Below are 20,122 nucleotides of genomic sequence, written 5' to 3'. Positions count from 1 at the left end.
TATTTCTCCATGGGCTCACTTGTATTTATCAAGGTTTTGAGGTTCTTTTTGCCAATCTGAAAAGTGAGAATTAGTAGTACCTCAATATAGTTTCAATTTACATTTCCTTTATGAATAAAGTTGGATGCTTTTTCACATTTTTAAGGGCCATTTGTATATCTGTGGACTATCTTTTCAAATCTTTTGCCCATTTAAAAAAAATCAGGTTGTTTCTTTCCCCTCTCAATTTTTAAGCACTATTGGGGGATTTGGTCCTTAACTGCAATATATGTTACAAATATTAAAATGTTTTATTTTAAACTTTATTTCTATCACAGGAATTCTGGTTTTTTAAATTATTAAGTAATTAGATGTAAAGACTTCTGGTGTATCTGTTGCTGGGTAGATGTAACTGGTGTCCAGATTCTTGTCCCATCCCAGAAAGAATTCAGAGACAAGACACAGAGGTTAAGAAAGTAAAATGAGGATTTATTAAGAGATAGTACACTGTCAAGGGGAGAGCAAACAGGCTCAGGTGAGCAGCTGCCCTGAGTATTTTTTGGCAAGTTGATTACATAGAGTGTAAAAATGAATGGGTGGAATATTCATTGGGGAGGGAAGAGTTTGGGGTTGTATTCCCTGATATTTATCCCAACTCCACCTTCCCAAAGGGAGGAGCGATTTTTGTGCTTATTTAGTCTGGATTGGAAGTGTCCTGGCATCGGTGCATGTTGGTTACTTCTCATCGGCCAGGCTAATTTTACTGTAATGAGGGCATAATGAGCAAAAGGTTACATCGGACACTAGAGATTCCTGCCTTTTCCCACCTTTCTTTGTTGGCCTCTAGGCTACTCATCACCCCAAAAGGCATGACCACTTATCAGCCCAGAGGTTCCAGCTTTTCTTTCTCTGCCCAGGGACCTCTGGTGCTTACATGATGTATGGTTTCCTGCATTTGGCCTGAGCCCCTCCTTTCCTCCCAGTTCCTGCCATTTGGTCTACATCCCTCTTCCTCTGCTCATATCTAGCTATCTGCCTGCTGTAACATATCCTCATCTGTACCATTTTATTACTTTATTAATTAATTTAAAATTTTAATTATATTTAATTTATAACTTTAATTTATTATATAAATATGATTCATTTAATTTCAGTTTATTTTTATTTCTTCACCTTGAAAAGAAATAATAATAATCTAGTAAACAGTTTCAAAATTCAGTCAAGATAGTTTTTTCACATTTACTGAGAGTTTATGAGGCAGATACACCAAATAGGTGGAAATATGCATATTTAATTGTCAAGGCACTATTCTTATTGATGAAACTTAATCGTCTTCACATCTCAGAGGGGAAAAAAGAAAATATGTGAAATTCTGATTTCATTTTTTCTAATTGTAGTACTTTGAAATCAAATGAGTTTTTATTGAGATGAGAATATTAATGATAATTTATTCCTGGCTTTGATTGTATTAAATATGAATATTTCTTTCAGTCAAATAATAAATTACTAAGAACTGCTTTTTCTGTGTGTTTCAGGTTTTGACAACAATTCGTTCAGGGCACCGAGCAAATATATTTAGTGCAAAGTTCTTACCGTGCACAAATGATAAGCAGATTGTATCTTGCTCTGGAGATGGGGTAATATTTTATACCAACATTGAACAAGATGCAGAAACCAACAGACAGTGCCAATTTACGTGCCATTATGGAACTACCTATGAGGTACAGTATTACTGTGATTTTATATATATGGCATATATGTAAGTGTGTATGTTGTGTGTAAGTGTGTATGTATGTATAAGTAGATGTGTGTATGTACATATGCGTAGATTTGTGTGTGTGTACACATTCATGCATATATAGGTAGAGAAATTACCGACAGACTGTCTAGATTTCAGTAAAGTATTTGAGAAAATGTATCTTGATAGGCTTGTGAATGAAGTTAAGAAATAAGATGTCAGTAATAGTAATAGGGTTTGTAATTCCTTGAGCAGCTGTACTCTAAGCAAATGGGTATCAGCTTTTAAAGATGCTTCTGTTCTTGTGCTACAGGGCTGTGTATTAGGCTTTAACCTCATGCGTGTTTTCTCAGTGTCTTGCATACAGTCATTGACGGTATGCTTATCAAATGTTCACATGTTAGCAGGAATCCCTAGTACACTAGACAAAAGAATCCAGTTCCTAAAGGATTTTAATATTAATATGCTCAAGCCCTGAGCTAAATTATTAAATGAGGTGAAATGAATTTAACACTCAATTATACTGCTTTACTTGATTCAGAAAAATTGCTTACTTTTCAGAATGCTCTTTTAGGATCTTTTCACTTTATTTCTTTGTATCAGATTATTCATTGGTTTCCCATTATTTGTATTAATATGGTATATCTTTTTCCATTAATTGAATTTCAGTCCTTCTGTATCCTCATGCTATGGTGTGTACTTATAAAAATAGTGTTCTTTAGCTGGATTTTTTTTTCTTACCCATTTCTTTCAATGTTGGCTTTTAACTGGATATTTGAGTCAATTTATGTTTATTGCGAGTGTTGACATATTTGGCTCTATCTATATATTCTCCCACTTTTTTTTTCAATGGAGCTACTGGGGATTGAACCCAGGACTTCTTGCGTGCTAAGCATGTGCTCTAACCACCGAGCTATTTCCCTTTCCCCTATATATGTCTTATTACAAGTTTTCTATTTAAAAATTTTTTCCTCTGTTAATTTTCCCTCTTCTTTTTGCCTTCCTTTTGAATTACTTGAAGGTTTTGCTTTTGGCCCATTTTGTTTCTGCTACTTGCAAGGAAGATAGACGTTCATGTTTTATAAGAATGTCTAAAGTCTAGTCAGTAAATACCTTGCCCTTCTCCTGAGTGTGTACCTTAGCACATTATAATCTCTTTATCCCTTGTCTAATTTTATGTGCTTATATAGTTATATCCTGTTTTTCCCCTCATGAATTAAAATATTATAATTGTTTTATTAGTTAGTGTTTGTTCAGATTTACTACATGTTTACCAGTACTTTTGGCTCTTCCGTCACAGATTTTCCATGTGGGATCATTTTGTACCTAAAGTACATTCTTCACCAGTTCCTTTAAGTGAGAGTTTGTTGATCTAAAACAATTTTAGTTCCCTATTTTGGTTTTCTTTCATTCCTTTCTTCCTTTTTCATCCTGTTCCAGAAAGTCTTTTTTATGTTAGTTTTTCAAAAGTAATTTTACTAGATATAGACCTCTAGACTGATAGTTATTTTATTTCAGATGATATCTCACTGTATTCTGACCTTACTTTTGAAGTTGAGAATCATCAGTCTAATTGTGATTCCTTTGCAGTTAAATTGTCTGTCTTCTTTGACTATTTTTAATTGTTTTTCTTTGCTTTTTTTCCCTTCAATAATATCACAACAGTGTATCTAGGTGGGGATTTCCTTTTTATTTTTCATACTTGTAATTTATTGATGTTCTTGGTATCATAGTAAACCTGCTTTCACAGAATAAGTTTGGAAGTGTTCCCTCTTTTTCAGTTTTTTGGAAGAATTTGAGGAGGGGTGTACAATTTTAAATGTAGGTAAAGTTCCCCAATGAAGCAGTCTGGTTCTGGGCTTTTCTTTCTTGGAATATTTTTGATTACTGATTCAATCTCCTTACTCTAGTATAGGTTTGTTCAAATTATTTATTCATTTATTTATTATTTCATCTTGATAAATTGTATGTTTCTATAAATTGATTCATTTCTTCTAGGTTATTCCATATGTTGTTGAATTTAGAGTAGTCTCTTCAAGATCCTTTATTTCTGTGGTCTACCTTGTAATGTCTCCTCTTTTATTTCTGATTTTTGTTGAGTCATTTTTCTTTTTGTCTGTTAGTCAAGGTAAGGGTTTGTTGATTTTGATGCCCTGTTTATGAAACAGATTAGTTTTATTAATATTTTTTCCTTCTCCATATCCTTTATTTCTGCTCTCGTATTTATTATTTCTTTCCTCCGTTAACTTTGGCTTTAGTTTTATTTTTTTTAAGTTCTTTGAGGTATGAAGTTAGGTTGTTGATCTGAAATTTTTCTTCTTTTCCAGTGTAGGTATTTACCACTATCAACTTCCCACTTAGTACTGTACCATTTACATTTAAGGTAGTTACTGATAGGAAATTACTCACTCATACTATTTTATTAATTTTTTTCTGTGTGTCCTGCGATTATTTGGTCACTCTTTTCCTTTTGTGTTGTTTTCGTGTTTTGTTGATTTTTTTTTTTATAGTGACATGCTTTGATTCCTTTCTCATTTTCTTTTGTAATTTTTTATAGGGTTGTTTTTTTTTTTTTCACTATGGTTACCATGAGAATTACATAAAACATAGTTGTAACAATCTGTCTTGAACCGATGACTTAAATCACATACCAAAACTTTATTCCTTTATATCTATTCCCCACTTTGTTACCAGTGTCAGAGATAACATCTTTCTATATTTTGTATTCATTAACATATGTATTAGAATAATTTTTAATGCTTTTATTTTTAAAATTCTAATACTCAAAAGTGATTTATGCACTACCATTACAGTGTTATAGATTTCTGTATTTGTCTATATATTTACCTTTACCACAAGCTTTTTATTTTCATATGCTTGTGTGTTGCTGTCTAGTGTCTTTCGTTTCAACTTAAAGGACTTCAGCAGATCTTGCGAGACAGATCTTGTGGTGATAAATTTCCTCAGCTTTTGTTTTTCTAGAAAAGTTTTTATTTCTTCTTCATTTTTAAAGGGCAGTTTTGGTGAATATAATACTTTTGGTTTGCAGGTTTTTTCTTTCAGCACTTTGAATATATTACCCCACTCCCCTCTGGCCCTGTAATTTTTCTGTTGAGAAGTCCAGTGATCTAATGGGAGCTTCTTTGTATGTAATGATTCACATTTCTCTTGCTGCTTTCAGCATTCACTGTATGTTTGACTTTTGGTTTTTTGGGGGGTGGCTAATTAGTATTTATTTATTTATTTAATGGAAATACTGGGGACTGAACCCAGGACCTTGTGAATGCTAAGCATGCACTCTAAACACTGAGCTATACCCTCCTTCCACCCACTCTGTCTTCAACTTTTGACAAGTTGTTTATAGTATGTCTTTGATTTGGGCCTCTTTGGGTTCATCCTAGTTTGAGTCCTCTGAGCTTCCTGAATTTGGATATTCATTTTCTTCCTCAGGTTTGGGAGATTTTCAGCCATTATTTTTTCAAATGGGCTGTCTACCCACTCTCTGCCTCTCTCTTCTTCTGGAACTCCCATAATGGGAATATTGTTCATCTTGTTAGTATCCTGTAAATCTTCTTCAGAAATAAGAAAGATATTTCTGTGGGTATAGAATTCCAGTTTGACAGTTTTTTTTTTTCCACTTTAAAGATGTTACTCCATTGGTTTCTGGCAAGAAATCTTCTGTTCTCATTTTTAATCACTGGTTTTATGTAATTTGTTTTTCTTATTGCTTTAGTATTTACTTATATATATAAGAATATATCACAATTCCTATTCTTATTCTCATTGGTTACTTAGGTTGTTTCAGGTCTTCAGGCTAATATAATATGGATCATGCTGCTATGAACATTCTAGTACACATCTTTAGGTGCCTTTATGCAGGCATTTATCTGTAGTGGAATTGCTGGGTCATGGAAGAAGCATATGATCAGATTCAGTAGATAACTGACACATGGTTTTTCTAAGTGATTATACTGTTTTACACTCTTATCAGCAATTTGTGAGAGCTCCAGTTGCTCCATATTCTCATCGACTTTTAATATTATTAAGTCTCTTTCACTTTGGTCATTGTGGTGATGTATAGTAATGTTTACTTAGGATTATAATTTGTATTTCATTAATGACTAATGAATCTGAGCACCTTTTCATGTATACAAAGTTTTAAAACATAGGACTGTATCTTCCATTGTTTATGCATACATAAAAACCTAAATGGGAATGCTAAATACCCGATTTTGGTAGTTTCTATTTCTAGGGACACAGGAGCTGGGTAGTTTGTTGGGCAGGGAGGTTCACTGAGGGCCTTAACTTACAGTATTATTGCTAAACCAGAAGTGAATACAGGAATATCTAAAAATGTTTCAGTTTAAGTGCTTAAATCAATTCAGCATCACATACTTTTCATAAACATTATCAGAGAAGAAAATTTTATAATATGTTTCTAATACAAGTGTAAATTCACATCCAGAAAACATAAAAATTTGGCTTTGAATAATTTGAACAAGTTTCCTGTGATATAATTTTTCTTGTTAGGTTGTTAGGAGTTTTTAATTTTAAAGAACTTTCTGTCTGAAGGTACATTAATTTCAAACTCCAAAGTAGTGAGTCATATTAATTCAGCAGTTACTTCTTGCTTATTTCTATATGTATTGTACTGTTTTGCATCATAGTTGGTTGGGTAAGTCATAAATAATTAAAATAAATGGTTCTCAGTTGCTTTTGCCCTAATCATTTTATGATATAACAGCAATGTTTTTCAAAGCCATCTGTTTAAATGTTCAATAACATTTCCTATACTTTTGTTTTCATCTTCAGATTATGACTGTACCTAATGACCCGTATACTTTTCTCTCTTGTGGTGAAGATGGAACTGTTAGGTGGTTTGATACACGCATCAAAACTAGCTGCACAAAAGAAGATTGCAAAGATGTAAGATTCAAGTTTTTTGTACAAATGACAAATTAAGATTGTAATTAAAATTGGTTAGTAAGTTATCTCTGGGTTATAAAATTATGGGTAAATTTAAAATTTTTGTTTGGTAAAATCTTTAGTTAAGCATTTATTTTATAATAAAAAATTAAAATTAAAATATTAATAGTGAAATTAGGGAGCTTATGTTTAAATTTTACATTTCAAATATATTTATTAAAATTTATATAATTGTTTGGTATATACCATAGCATTATAAAAATTTCAAGTATTTATCAAAGTATTCCATTTGCTTACAGAGACAATTTTGGCTTACCAATAACAGTGATAAAAGCATATAGTAATTTAGTGTCTTCTTTTTATTTTTACCCTGCCCTTTAAACCAAGAATTATATGTTATCTTTTCTTTTAAATTATTAGATACCATTCTGTCAACATGTTCATTCTGACTTAGCTCACTTCTCCAAATGTAGAGATTGACTATCAATTTTGTATTTTTTAAATACTATTTGAAACTTGGAAAAGACCTGAGAAATCTGTCAGTGTAATGGCCCCAGGCAACTAACCCCAAATCTTATTTAGAGATGGTAGCTTTTGTCTTGAATCATTTTGGAGTAGTCAGTGAAATAAGAAAATATTGTTAAATACATTTTTACTGAGAGTTACCAAAAAGAAAAAGAATTGCAAATAATCAAGTAAAGTGTTTAGTAATTAAACCAGTTACTATTGTTAACATGCTTTAGGTGGAGAAAAGATTATTTTATACACTGAAACAGAAAAGAAAAAAGAATACAAATTAAAAATATTTTAAAATCAGTTTATATGTATATACACCCACACACACACACACACACTACACACACATATATAACTAGGAAAGCATTGAACTAAAGGCAGAAATAAGTTTAAAATATCAGATTGTATATTAGGGGCATTTGGTATACCTGTTTCTTGGTGAATAATAGGTACTAACGTTTGTTAGGTCACATTTTTTAAAGCTGTGTTTTAGTGTACAGTGTAGACGGATTTAATTGTGCTTTTATAACCAAAAATGCCATAAAAATATGGAATAAAACCAAGCTAAAAAAATGAAGTACTGTTAAATTTTTCCGTAATAAAACTTTTGATTTCTTTTATGTACAAATAGAGGCAGAGTATTAAGAAAAACTAGTAACTAGAGTAATTCTTAAATACTAAAATCTTAGAATTATGAAAGGCATTTGATGAATACATTGAATATAATAGGAGAAGTGTTCTGAGGCCAAAAATTAAATAAATAAAATTTAACGTAAATGTAATTTGAATACTGAGCTATACTGAAAACAGTAAAAACGGGTATCCTTTTATCTTTTGTAGGATATTTTAATTAACTGCCGACGTGCCGCTACATCTGTAGCCATTTGTCCACCAATACCATATTATCTTGCCGTTGGTTGTTCTGATAGCTCAGTACGAATATATGATCGGCGAATGCTGGGCACAAGAGCTACAGGTAAAAAGACATGTACTAGAGAAAACATGACATTCTGTCAGTTCATAGAATAAACATGACATTGCAGTTTTAAAATTTCATTAGTTTGTCATAAAATTTAATAAACAGAATATATTTGAGTACTATGGATTATTATAAAAAATAGCATTTCACCAAGTTTTTGTGACACTATCATGGTGATATTTTTGTAGTTTATCACTTTAAAAAGTTGTAACACTTGATATATTAGTTTCCTGGGGCTGTCATAACAATTACCACAAATTGGGTGGCCTGAAATAACCGAAACTTATTCTCTCGCGTTTCTGGAGGCTAAGTGTCTGAAATCAAGGTGTTGCAAAGTTGTGTTCTGTGGAGGCTGTCAGGGAGTACGTGTTGCTTGCTTCTCTCCTAGGTTCTGGTGGTTGCTGACAATCTTTACCATCCCTTGGCTTTTAAATGTATCACTCCAATCTCTGCTTCTGTGTGTACATGCCATTCTCTCCTGTGTGCCTGTGTCCGCATTTCCCCCTTCTTATAAGGACACTGGTCATATTGGATTTAAGGCCCACCCTGATCCAGTATGACCTCATTTTGATAATTACATCTGCAAAGACCCTATTACCAGTGAAGATCACGTTCTGTGGTTCTTGGTGGACATGAATTTTCAGGGGACACTCTTCAACCCACATTTGGGTTTTCCTAATTTCTCTTTGCCATCTTTTCAATCAAGAAGATAATAGTAAATATGGAGGAGAGAAAAGTTAGGGAAGAACAGTGACTTGTGTGTGTATTCATGTATAGAATATTCACATATTTTATGTTGTTGAAAGTAAAAGTGGACTTGCCCAGAGAGTAACAATGCTGATCTCAGTGTCAATTTGTGTCCAGTGAAAATGAACATAGATTACTGAAATGGGAAAACTAGATGGGATCTTTTTTCTTTTTTCAAACTGTGATTGAGGAGTCTTTGTCTATTTGGACATACACATTTAGGAGGAACAGTGGTAATGTAATATGAATACCTCATTGTGCAGAATTACACAGCTTTGTGAGAGTCTTCGAGTTTGGCGTTCCTGGGCCTGCAGGGTGTAAAGTGCCACTTATACGTCTCCCTGTCGTACTGTATTGATGGCCACGAAAATTAGTTAAAGTTGGAGTGGTATCCCCACTCTGTTGTCTGATAAGAGGAAAATCCCACGACAACCAAAAATCTTTTAAAGACATAAAGTAAAAGGAATACCATATTAAAAAGTATACTGTACTGTTTTATCCAGTATACTGCTAAACCTCAGCTTTCCTATTTATATTATAAAAATTGTATTACCTTAATTTGGGAAATTTTTAAAAGATTATTTAGTGTGACTATAATCAAAATCATTTTAATCAGTTAAATAACTCATGTTCAATAAAACACTTACGTAATCTGGAATTTTTGACAATCATGAATTCTTTTTTGAAGACATGTAATCTTTATACCATATTCTTTTCTGTTTTGTTGAAAAACCTGACTATTGAATAAAGAATCTCTTCCAGGAATAGAATTTGATAACTTGGATTTATATTGTTGCGTTAAATCACATATTTCATAATTCAGATTAAGAGTTTTTAAAGTGTTTTTCTTGGAAAACATGAATTTTAAACAATTCCTATTTTCTTATTCAGGGAATTATGCAGGTCGAGGAACTACTGGAATGGTTGCCCGTTTTATCCCTTCCCATCTTAATAACAAGTCCTGCAGGGTGACATCTCTGTGTTACAGTGAAGATGGTCAAGAGATTCTTGTTAGTTACTCTTCCGATTACATATATCTTTTTGACCCAAAAGATGATACAGCACGAGAACTTAAAACTCCTTCTGCAGAAGAAAGAAGAGAAGAAGTAAGTTTACTCAAAACTATGTTCTTTGTTCATTCCAGAAAACATTAATTCAGTAACTCCTGGTGCCTGAAGGACTTCAAAAAATAGTTAATTTTTGAGGCATTTACAGTCTAGGGAGCAAGGATATGAAACATACACAAAAGAACAGGGGCTAATAAATAATTAAGAATAAGATGCTAGATGAAAAGTATTGTGAAATATTTTTAAAGAAAAAATACTTAATGGCAAAATGTTTCTCCAAGTTTATGGATGCATAGCAGCCAGTAAGAAATAGTAAGAGTTGTAACAGTTGCAGAAAAGGCAATTAAAATAATAAAAAAAGTTATGTATGAACTTCTAGGAGAATAAATGTTTATGTTCGTGCAACAATGGGAGCTTTACCTGTTACCTATTACTTACTATTCATATGTGGACAGCAGTTCTTCCTCTCTTCTGCCTCTTTCACAGTTACGAACTAGTGACATGTAATATTATCCCTAGGTACATTTTATAAAATAACATATGAGTGAGTGAGAAAAAGATAAGTCAAAGTGTGCATATGTGTGTGTGTGTACACATACACACACACACACATACACACAGAATTGGGAGAGGAGAGGATTGCTGTGCACATATGAATAGTAGATGGTAATAAGTGAAACTCCTATTGGTGCATGAACATAAACATTTAATCTCCTGGAAATTTACACATCACATTATATATATATTTTTTATATATATATACACATCATCTAATATATACACATATACATATATACGTACATATATATACATATATATATTTATACATCACATTATAAATATATTGTATATTGAAAACTATGTGAAAGAATTAATTCCCTAAAATAACTTTATAATAGTGAACCTGGTTTCTGCTTTTCATTTTCTTATTTATGAAAAGCAAAAACCAGAAATAATATGTACTTGACAGTGTACAGCAGTAGAAAAATGTTTGCTTTCACCTGTTAAGCTTCTTTCCCCAACATGTTTCTCACTTTGGCTTTTTCATTTTATAATGCCCTATGTTCAATCACTCTATTCTTTTGATTATAAATGTCTTTTGAAATTAACCATGACTTTTTATTAACTATCAGTGAGTTTTTGGTATTGGCCCAACTCCTATTAATGAATACTTTTTAAAAGTGCTAAAGAAAACAGCTTTTGTAATTCCTGTGAGGGGCAAGATTAAATCCAGTTATTTTACTTGCAGGTTGAGAGGACTATAAAATTAGAACAAAATCAAGATTACTTTATAAATGTATATAGGGATTTTAAATGTGGCACTGTGTTCATGTGAATTAGGAAACTGATGAAGAAGAGTTTGTGATGGCTAATGAACACTATTTTTGAGTTAATTGGTCTGATTGAAAATATGATATCTGCACTGTCATTTTGTTGTTGCTATGTAACTTCCTCCTGATAATGTGCTTCAGTAAAGTTACAGTCAAACTTTGTGACTGTTACATAATGAAAGAGTTGGAAATGCAGAAACATTTTAAGTGGGCCAACTATCTTTTATACCATAGAACACTTAGCCAAAAGATGTTTATGTAATCAGAGTGAATGAGGCTGAGTCATGAACAGTTGGTTTTTTCCTGAACATGTTTTTCTCAGTATTCTTTGTTGAATTAACTAAGTTAAGAAGAGTAATTCTGAAAATGGATTGAAATTACAAAAATAAATTCTGTGTTTTGTAAGAAACCCAACAACTCATAGGTCTATACATCTGAAGAAATTAATAATCTTTCTTCTTAATCCCACTATCTTTTCATTCAGTATTTTATGCTAAATCCTTGACAGTAATGTTCAGACAAACTCATCTCAACTCACCACATACTTGTCGGGTGCCTGCTGTGCACTATACTATATGTTATACTAAACTTTAGAAATTCAAGGATGACTGTGATGAAGACATGACCTCTCAGGAGTTTACAGTTTAGTGAAAGTAGAGATATAAATAAATATGTGAAACTTAAAATCATAGAATTGTGTGTAAGAATTATGTTCTATATAAGTAGATCAAAGGAAGGAATAATTGTTTTTTATTGGGAACGTAAGAAACGCTTGAGCAGCATTTTAAACTATGAATAGAAGTTGAATATTTGCTTTTTTCTTCTGTTTTCATAATATATTTATATTTTCTTAATTTGTAGGGGGCCTTTTTTTATTTCCTATATCCTCTAACAATTTCTTTTTTACTTTATCCTTTATTTAGGATATTCTTTTGTCTTTTTCAATTTTTCCACTTCTCATTTGCCTTTATTTTTATATTCCTTTTTTCTTTTTATTGTCTTTTCTTTTCCTTTTTCTCTCATATCTTTCTGACATTTTTCACACCTACCCACCCCATTATTGGACTTCTTTGTTGAATCCAATCTTTAATTTTCTCCTGGTCTCCATAATTTGCCCCTGAAGGTTATACAGGTATCCCCTGCTTTTTGAAAGTTTGCTTCTGTACTACTTTGCTTTTACTAAAGACTTATATTAATACCCACTTTTGCTAACTGAAAGAACTCCAAAGAGGATTTTCGCTTTTACAGAAAAAAAATGTTAAAAGCGAAAATAGCATTCAGCGTTTGTTTTGTAGCGCGCACCCTGAGCAGCAAGTGGCACCGCCAAGCTCCTTTCCTGGGAACTACACTCTGCATCTCAGCATCCAGGCATCATAGCTTTGAATTGTGTCTGTGAGCATCTTTGCTTTATCTTGATTTGTTTGTGCATCTATTAGCAAGATGTGGCCTAAGGTAATTGCTTCTTTGCTTTACTCCATTTCAGCTTATGAAAGATTCCATAGGAATGCTCTGCTCTCAGATCGCAGGGGAAACCTGTATCCAAAATCTCTAGTGCTTCTTCCTACCCTGCCGCTACTACCCTGATCCAAGGCAGCAGCATCTCTCTTCCTAGATTATTAACAGTAGCTTTCTAACCAGTCCCCCTGCTTTCACATCCGCCCCCTCCAGTCCTTTAGCTACACAGTAGCCAAAGTCATCCTTTAAAACATGAGTCATATCATGCCATTGCTCTGATCCACACTCCAAGTGGCTCCCCACCTCACTCAGAACAAAACTGAGGTCCTCACAGTGACTTCAGGATCTTTGTTCATCTGGTTCTTACTACTTCTACTGCTCTTTCCTTTGTTTGTTCTGCTCTAGCCACCACATCTACTTACTTACTTACTCAGCAGGCTGAGCATGCTTCTACCTTATGGCTTGGCATTTACTCGGCCTGAAGTGGCCTCCCCCCACATCTAGATTTCTTTCCCTTCGTCTCTTACAGGGCTTTGCCCATGTCACCGTCTCTGTGAGGCCTTACCTCACCACCTAATTTAAAATTGTAACCCTTTATTCTCTGGTACTACCTATCTCCCTTTTCTACTTTATTTTTTCTGTAACACTTACCATTTTCTTTGTATATTTTACTTTTTTACTTACTGTATTCTGTAAACGTTGTGACACCGGGATTTTTGTATGTTTTGTCCATTGATCTTTTCCCAGTACCTAGGGTAGTGCCTGACACAGGTGCTAAAAAAAATGTTTATTGACTGACTGAGTGAATACTGTACCGTTTTCAAGATTCTGGACTAATTATTTTGCAGATCTCAGAAAGTCAAACTTGGGGCGGTTTTAACTTGAAGATCTTGTTCCAAAAGTAGTTGCTGAAGTTATAACATAAGTTCTTATTTGTATAATATAAAAATTTCTCTCTCGTAATCCTGGAACATGGGCTCTAGTTTGTTATTCTAAATAAAGTTTATATATAGAGTGCAGCCCTCTCTTTTTGGAAATGACTGTTTGTCCGAGATTGTGAACAGCTGCCACATTAGGCATCCTCTAATCTTGTGATTATTCCCTGTCACACTTGTGACCTCTGTAGATTTTGTTACTCTCAGTTGCTCTTAACCGTACTTACACATAATATATAACTTGTGTGGTTTTTTTTTTTCCCCTGTTTCCTTTGCTGAGGATGTAGAAGTTTTTTCCCCATTCTCCCTGTTGCTTGGTATGATTTCCAGGAGAAAATAGAAAATTTGCAGCGAAGCTGTCACCAAGTTTCTAACAAAACCTGCTTAATTGTGAGGAGGAAAGAAAAAAAAAAATCAATGAATGTCATGTTAAAAAAATAAAAGGGAGTGACCCACTTGAATGAGAGAAAATGTTTGCAAATCTTATATCTGATTTATGATTTAGAATCTAGTATCCAGAATATATGAAGAACAGTTCCAGTTCAACAATAAAAAGACAAATATACTAATTTAAAAGTTGGTGAAGGATTTGAATAGACATTTCTCCAAAGAAGAAATGGCCAGTAAGCACATAAAGAGATGCTCAGCATCACCAGTCATCAGGGAAATGCTGATCAGAACCATAGTGAGGTACCACTTCACACTTACTAGGCTAAAATAAAAAAGTCAAGACAAGTGTTGATGAAAATGTGGTGAAATTGGAGCCCTCATACATTGGTTGGCATAAAATGGTGTGAATGCTTTGAAAAATAGTTTGGCAGTTCCTCAAAAGTGAAACACAGAGTTGTCATATGATTCAGCAATTCCACTCGTAGATATATACCCAAGAAAACTGAAAACATATGCCCTTATTAAAAATGTGCACATATGTTCACAGCAGTGTTAGCCACAATAGCAAAAACTGAGAACACTTCAGTGTTCATTAACTGGTGAGTGAATAAACAAAATGTTTATATCCAAAAAATGAAGTATTATTGAGCCATAAAGGAAATGAAATACTGATATATACTGCAGTGTGGATGAACCTTGAAAATATTATGCTAAGTGAAAGCAGCCAGACAAAAAGGCCACATACTGTACATTATTGTGTTTGTATGAGGTGTCCAGAATAAACATATCCATAGAGACAGAAAATAGATGAGTGGTTGTCGGGAGGGGAGTAGAGGGGGAAGTGGGGTGGAAGTGGGGAGTGACTGCTGATAGGTAGAGGGTTTCTCTATAAGGTAATGAAAATGTTCTGGATTGGTGTGATACCAGCAGTTGCCCAGCTTTGTGAATATACACACTGATTTGTATACTTTAAAAGGATAAATGTTAGGTGAATTATATCTCAATAAAAAGATGTTAAAAATTTAAAAGTTAAAGGGAATGACTGAGTCAGATGCCACAGACTTGAAATAAAATAAGCTCTGAAAGGTGCCATTTGAGTCGGACATTGTTGATCATTTTATCATTGATCAGTGAACTTAGCAAGTGATCATTCATTGGTGACAGTGGTGAGAATGAGTTCAGTGGGAAACATAAGATTGATGTCAGTGAACTGAGGGAGGAAAGTGGTACATAAAGATAGAAAGAATGCAGACTTTTTAAAAGAAACTTGACAGTAAAGCTTCAGAAGGCATGAGAAAAGAGTGTAATTAGAAGTATGAAGCTGAGGTGTTTTGTTTATTAAAAATGATAGGATATTCAGAATTTATGAGGAAAAACCGGGAGAGAAGACATGAATGTAGGTATGGGAAAGAGAGAGTAATTGTTGAAGCAACATGCTTGAGGAGTTGAGAGAATGAAATAAAGAGCACAGATGGAGGTTAGGCTTAAAATAAATGATACGTCCTCTGAGAAAGGTTGGAAGAAATTAAGAAGTTATAGATTAGATATAGGTAAGTTTGTAGAATGCCGCTGAATAAATTGATGTCATTTCTGTAGAACCAACTTTATTTTCTCTGAGGTAAGAGGAAAAGTTACCAGCTGAGAATAAGGGCAATAGAGTAGAGTAGAGACACTGAGGTGAGTAATGTGGGGTTGGAATAGATGTTGGGGGAGAACTGGAGAGTAAATTGTCAATAGTCATAAAATAATGATAACTCCTATTGCTAGTTAAGTATGTTGGTACTTTACCTAGACTGTATTATCATCATAATAGAAAATCGAGGCTCAATGTGGTTAGATAACTTTCCTCTTGTCAATTGGAAAGTGATACAGGTGGGATTAGAAGTCACATATACAGGATTTCAAAGCTGCATTCAGACCCTTCAGATGGAAGGTAAGAAGTATAGGCTGCCAGTATCAATGGATGTTTACGGCTGTCTTTCACGTTGTGATTTCGCATCTCAATAAGGAAAGTGAGAAGATGGAAAGAATCTGTTGGGCTTACAGTGTGCTTTAAGAATTGAGCAAGTGCGTTCTCTCCTCATCTGTTAGTTACGACAGCCTCCAGTTAAGCGTTTGAGACTTCGTGGTGACTGGTCAGACACTGGACCCCGAGCAAGGCCTGAGAGTGAACGAGAACGAGATGGTAATTGTCCTTTGGTCAGCTTTTAAAAAATACGATATTTAAAAATTAGTATTTTAACTTGTTTCCTTTTTTTTCACTATTATTAAGTGGTGCTGCAACAAATGTCTTTATACCTATATATCTTAGCATACTGTGCAAGTGTTCCTTAGGATAAATTCCTCTATGTGGAATGTCTGGGTCACTGGATAAATGTCTTTTAATTTTGATAGTTATCTTATTACCCTCCAAAAAAAATGCACTACTTTGCATTCCTACTGAAAGTATAAGAATGTTCATCGCCACATAAAACATTGGGTATTATCAAACTTCTTAATTTTTGCTTTTGTATTTGATTTAAAGAGAAATGAAAACTCTCAGTTTCCAACCTGAGAGTTTTATAAGAGCACATAAATTTTTTTTTTCCCCTGTCAGATGCCTGTGACAAGCATAAGAAACGACTACCTTGGTAGCTTTAAGATGGCACATTTAAAATAGAATTAATCTGTGTGATTTTAATAATTGAGTCTATAGCCAAAATCTTACTCTGATGATTTCTGAAATCTTTTAGGGTCAAAAGAATATTTCCTAATATATTATTCTTGTAATTATTTGACATTATAGTTTAAAATATAAAGCTATATTCTATAAAGGCAATAAAGTGTACAATAAATTCTGTTTTCACAAAAAATTCAAGAGCAAATTATTTCCATTTTAAATTACATGATAGTAGAAGACAGTTGTCACAGTTTCAGTTTGATGTAATACTTAATTTGAAATGCTCTTAAGAAAAATCTCATATTTAAAGGAAAAAAAGAGGGGAGGGAAGAGATAAAACACTTTCTGATTTCAGTTAATTTCAAATATATGGAATTTGCAGTAAATGATGATGAAAATAAATTCAGTTTAGGGAAATTTAAGTAAGAGGGCAAACTGTCAGGTTAAGGAAATTTAAGTTGGAGGGCAAACTTTTAACCTCTTTAGCTTAGAATTCATGAGCCTTTCCTAGCCATGTACTCTTGGAACTAAAGGTGTGAGTTGGGCTCAGGGTGGGATTGTGGAAGTACCTAAGAATTGGCAAAGATGTAGGAGATGTTCTTGAGGAACTCAAAATACAGATGGAGAGTCATTCATATAAATATAAATTATAAAATGTGATGATAGCTCTAGTAGATATATATATATATATACATACATTCTTATAATTTATTTAGGCAATTTGATTTTTTAAAATTGCTTTCATTTTAAAGGCCGTCAAATCTAGGTTTGTGCATTAATGAAAGATCCTGATTTATTACTAAATTCACCGATAAAACGTGTTTTCATAGGAGAGCAGAGTCCCAATGTGTCATTGATGCAGAGGATGTCTGACATGTTATCAAGGTGGTTTGAAGAAGCAAGCGAAGTTGCACAAAGCAATAGAGGAAGAGGAAGATCTCGACCCAGAGGTAGTCTTTCTTATTAAAGCCATCAGAAAGATGGCAAAAACTCTTTACTGAAGTCAGTTTTATTTATATCAACTAATGTATGCCATGTTTTATATCTTCAGTAATCACGAGGTTCTTACTGTATTGTGTGAAATAGTAGAGGATGAAGGGTATTTGGTGTAATTTGTTCCTTCAGATTCCACTAGACCTTGCCTTCATTTTTTGCTTTTCTCAAAAAAAGCAAGTCTGATAATCCCCGTTGTAAGTTCTTTCTGTCTGTACTCTGTGAATGGAAATGGATGAAACTCTGTAGATGAGTAAGTTTTGTATAATTGAATAGTTTCTCCTTTTGTTTACTTATATGCAATATTTATTAATTCCTGTTTCTGGTGTTAGCTGGCCTGTTTCCATATTTTGTTTCACTACTTTCCAGTTTTCTGGTCTTTGGCAAGTTACTTATCTTTGTCAAAAATGAGGAGTATAAAAATTAACTCCTAAATGTTTTATATCCTAAAATGAAAAATTCTGTTGAATTTCATCCATAAATGGTTCTTACTAAGTTCTTACTGTAAACTTAAAAAAAAATTCTTGGACTGTGTATTTGCATAAGAGTTATCAAATTTGTGCTTAAATTTAAACTAAGAAATATTTAAATCAAGATGATTAAAAGAAAAAGTTTTATATTCTGTGATAGTTGCATCTTGCAAGACATGAACTTGGTTAGTTCATTCTGTCTTTGTTTTAATGAAATCTAGATTTGAAGCAAAATCAGGGAAAAATTTTTAATGCTTATTAAATATTCTTAATACCTTTGCCGATAGCATAAGGCCTGGTATCACACGTAGTAGACATTCAAGCCTTTTAAAATCATGACTGTGAAATAAAGCTATTTGCAGCAACATGGATGGACCTAAATGGTCATATTAAGTTAAGTCAGAGAGAAAGTCAAATATCATATGATATCACTTATATGTGGAATCTAAAGAAATGATACAAATGAACCTATTTACAAACCAGAAGTAGACTTACAGACATAGAAAAAAAACTATGGTTACCAAAGGAGAAAGGGGTGTGGGGAGGGATAAATTAGGAGTCTGGGATTAACATACGCACATTAGTATATATAAAATAGATAAACAACAAGGACCTACTATACAGCACAAGGAACTATATTCAATAGCTTGTAATAACTTATAATGAAAAAGCATCTGAAAAAGAAAATATATATGTATACATATAGTGGAATCATTTTGTTATACACCTGAAACTAACACAACATTGCAAATTAATTATACTTCAATTAAATAAATAAATACATTTAAAAAATCAAAAAACTAAAAAATAAAATCATGACTGGATCATGTTAGTTTAGTGGTTAAAACATTAATGCTAATGAAATGGGAATCAGGAACTAAATCCTATTCTGGCCTATTTGTAGCTTTACTCTTGTTGTAAAATTTTTGTTAAATATTTTACCAGGGACATTATGTTATAGAATAGAAATATATCAAAATAAATCTATTATCCTATTATCTAGCTGTTTAATCAGAATCACCGTCTTCCAACTTAAGGGACTAAATATTATTTATAGGCCTCTCACAAGCTGTTACTTAGCTTTATCAAAGTCAAGCTACCACATTGAGCATTTTGCTTGAAAGATTTATTATTTTAATAAGAATGTGCTGTAGATAGATTTTACCCCTATTAATTAGCCTCTTCGGGCAAGTGGACCAAACCACCAGTGGGTGCTTTTGATATCCTGAAATGATTTGTTTCTCTCTGTGTATATATTTGTGTGTGTACATGTGTACACTCAAGTGCACATGTATTTCTTGAACATATCTCTTTAGAGTAGTTGGTTCTGGAAAGCATTTAGTTTTTGAATTTGCATCAACATGTGTTTTTTTGAAGGTGGAACGAGTCAGTCCGATGTTTCAACTCTTCCTACTGTCCCATCAAGCACTGATTTGGAAGTGGGCGAAGCTGCTATGGAAGTAGATACTCCAGCTGAACAGTTTCTTCAACCTTCTACATCCTCTGCGACGTCAGCTCAGGTTCCTTCAGCATCATCTTCTACAGATAGCCCTCATTCCACTTCTTTGCTGTCTTCTCCAGACAGTGAACAAAAGCAGTCTGGTGAGGCATCTGGACACCAAACACATCATCAGTCTGGTGAGGATGTCACTCTTTAAATAGGCTATGGTTCGTCTGATGATTTCTGATAGAAAACTTCTTTATGGGCTATTTTGAAAGATACTAAATCACATCAACTTGTTCTTGCTGGAATAAGTGATCAGAATGATGTGCCATATGTGAATGTGTAACTTAAAAACAATTCAAGTGTGCCTAACTTGCATGAATTTTAACAAATAGCAGAAATTTTCGGTTTACAGAAGACAATTCTTTAAAAACTGTAGGTAGTGTTTTGACATAGTTTAATGCACTTAACAATTATTTTTTTATAGACCATT

The 20,122-nt window shown here is 33.2% G+C and overlaps 1 protein-coding gene across 7 annotated transcripts in view; it reads left to right on the top strand.

Annotated features, from left to right (window-relative positions):
- The window catches only part of DCAF6 (DDB1 and CUL4 associated factor 6), a 117,931-nt gene that overhangs the window by 35,816 nt on the left and 61,993 nt on the right, over window positions 1-20,122 (top strand). For all 7 annotated transcript variants that reach the window (XM_032463792.1, XM_032463789.1, XM_032463788.1 and 4 more), the window contains exons 4-10: window positions 1,515-1,700; window positions 6,530-6,643; window positions 8,000-8,135; window positions 9,777-9,991; window positions 16,155-16,248; window positions 17,553-17,672; window positions 19,563-19,823. In XM_032463792.1, the coding sequence (XP_032319683.1) occupies window positions 1,515-1,700; window positions 6,530-6,643; window positions 8,000-8,135; window positions 9,777-9,991; window positions 16,155-16,248; window positions 17,553-17,672; window positions 19,563-19,823 (1,126 nt within the window). The remainder of the gene's footprint in view (window positions 1-1,514; window positions 1,701-6,529; window positions 6,644-7,999; window positions 8,136-9,776; window positions 9,992-16,154; window positions 16,249-17,552; window positions 17,673-19,562; window positions 19,824-20,122) is intronic.

Source organism: Camelus ferus, chromosome 21 (genome assembly GCF_009834535.1).
Source record: "Camelus ferus isolate YT-003-E chromosome 21, BCGSAC_Cfer_1.0, whole genome shotgun sequence".
In the NCBI taxonomy this organism is placed as follows: domain Eukaryota; kingdom Metazoa; phylum Chordata; class Mammalia; order Artiodactyla; family Camelidae; genus Camelus; species Camelus ferus.
This window is presented reverse-complemented; position numbering and strand designations above follow the sequence as displayed.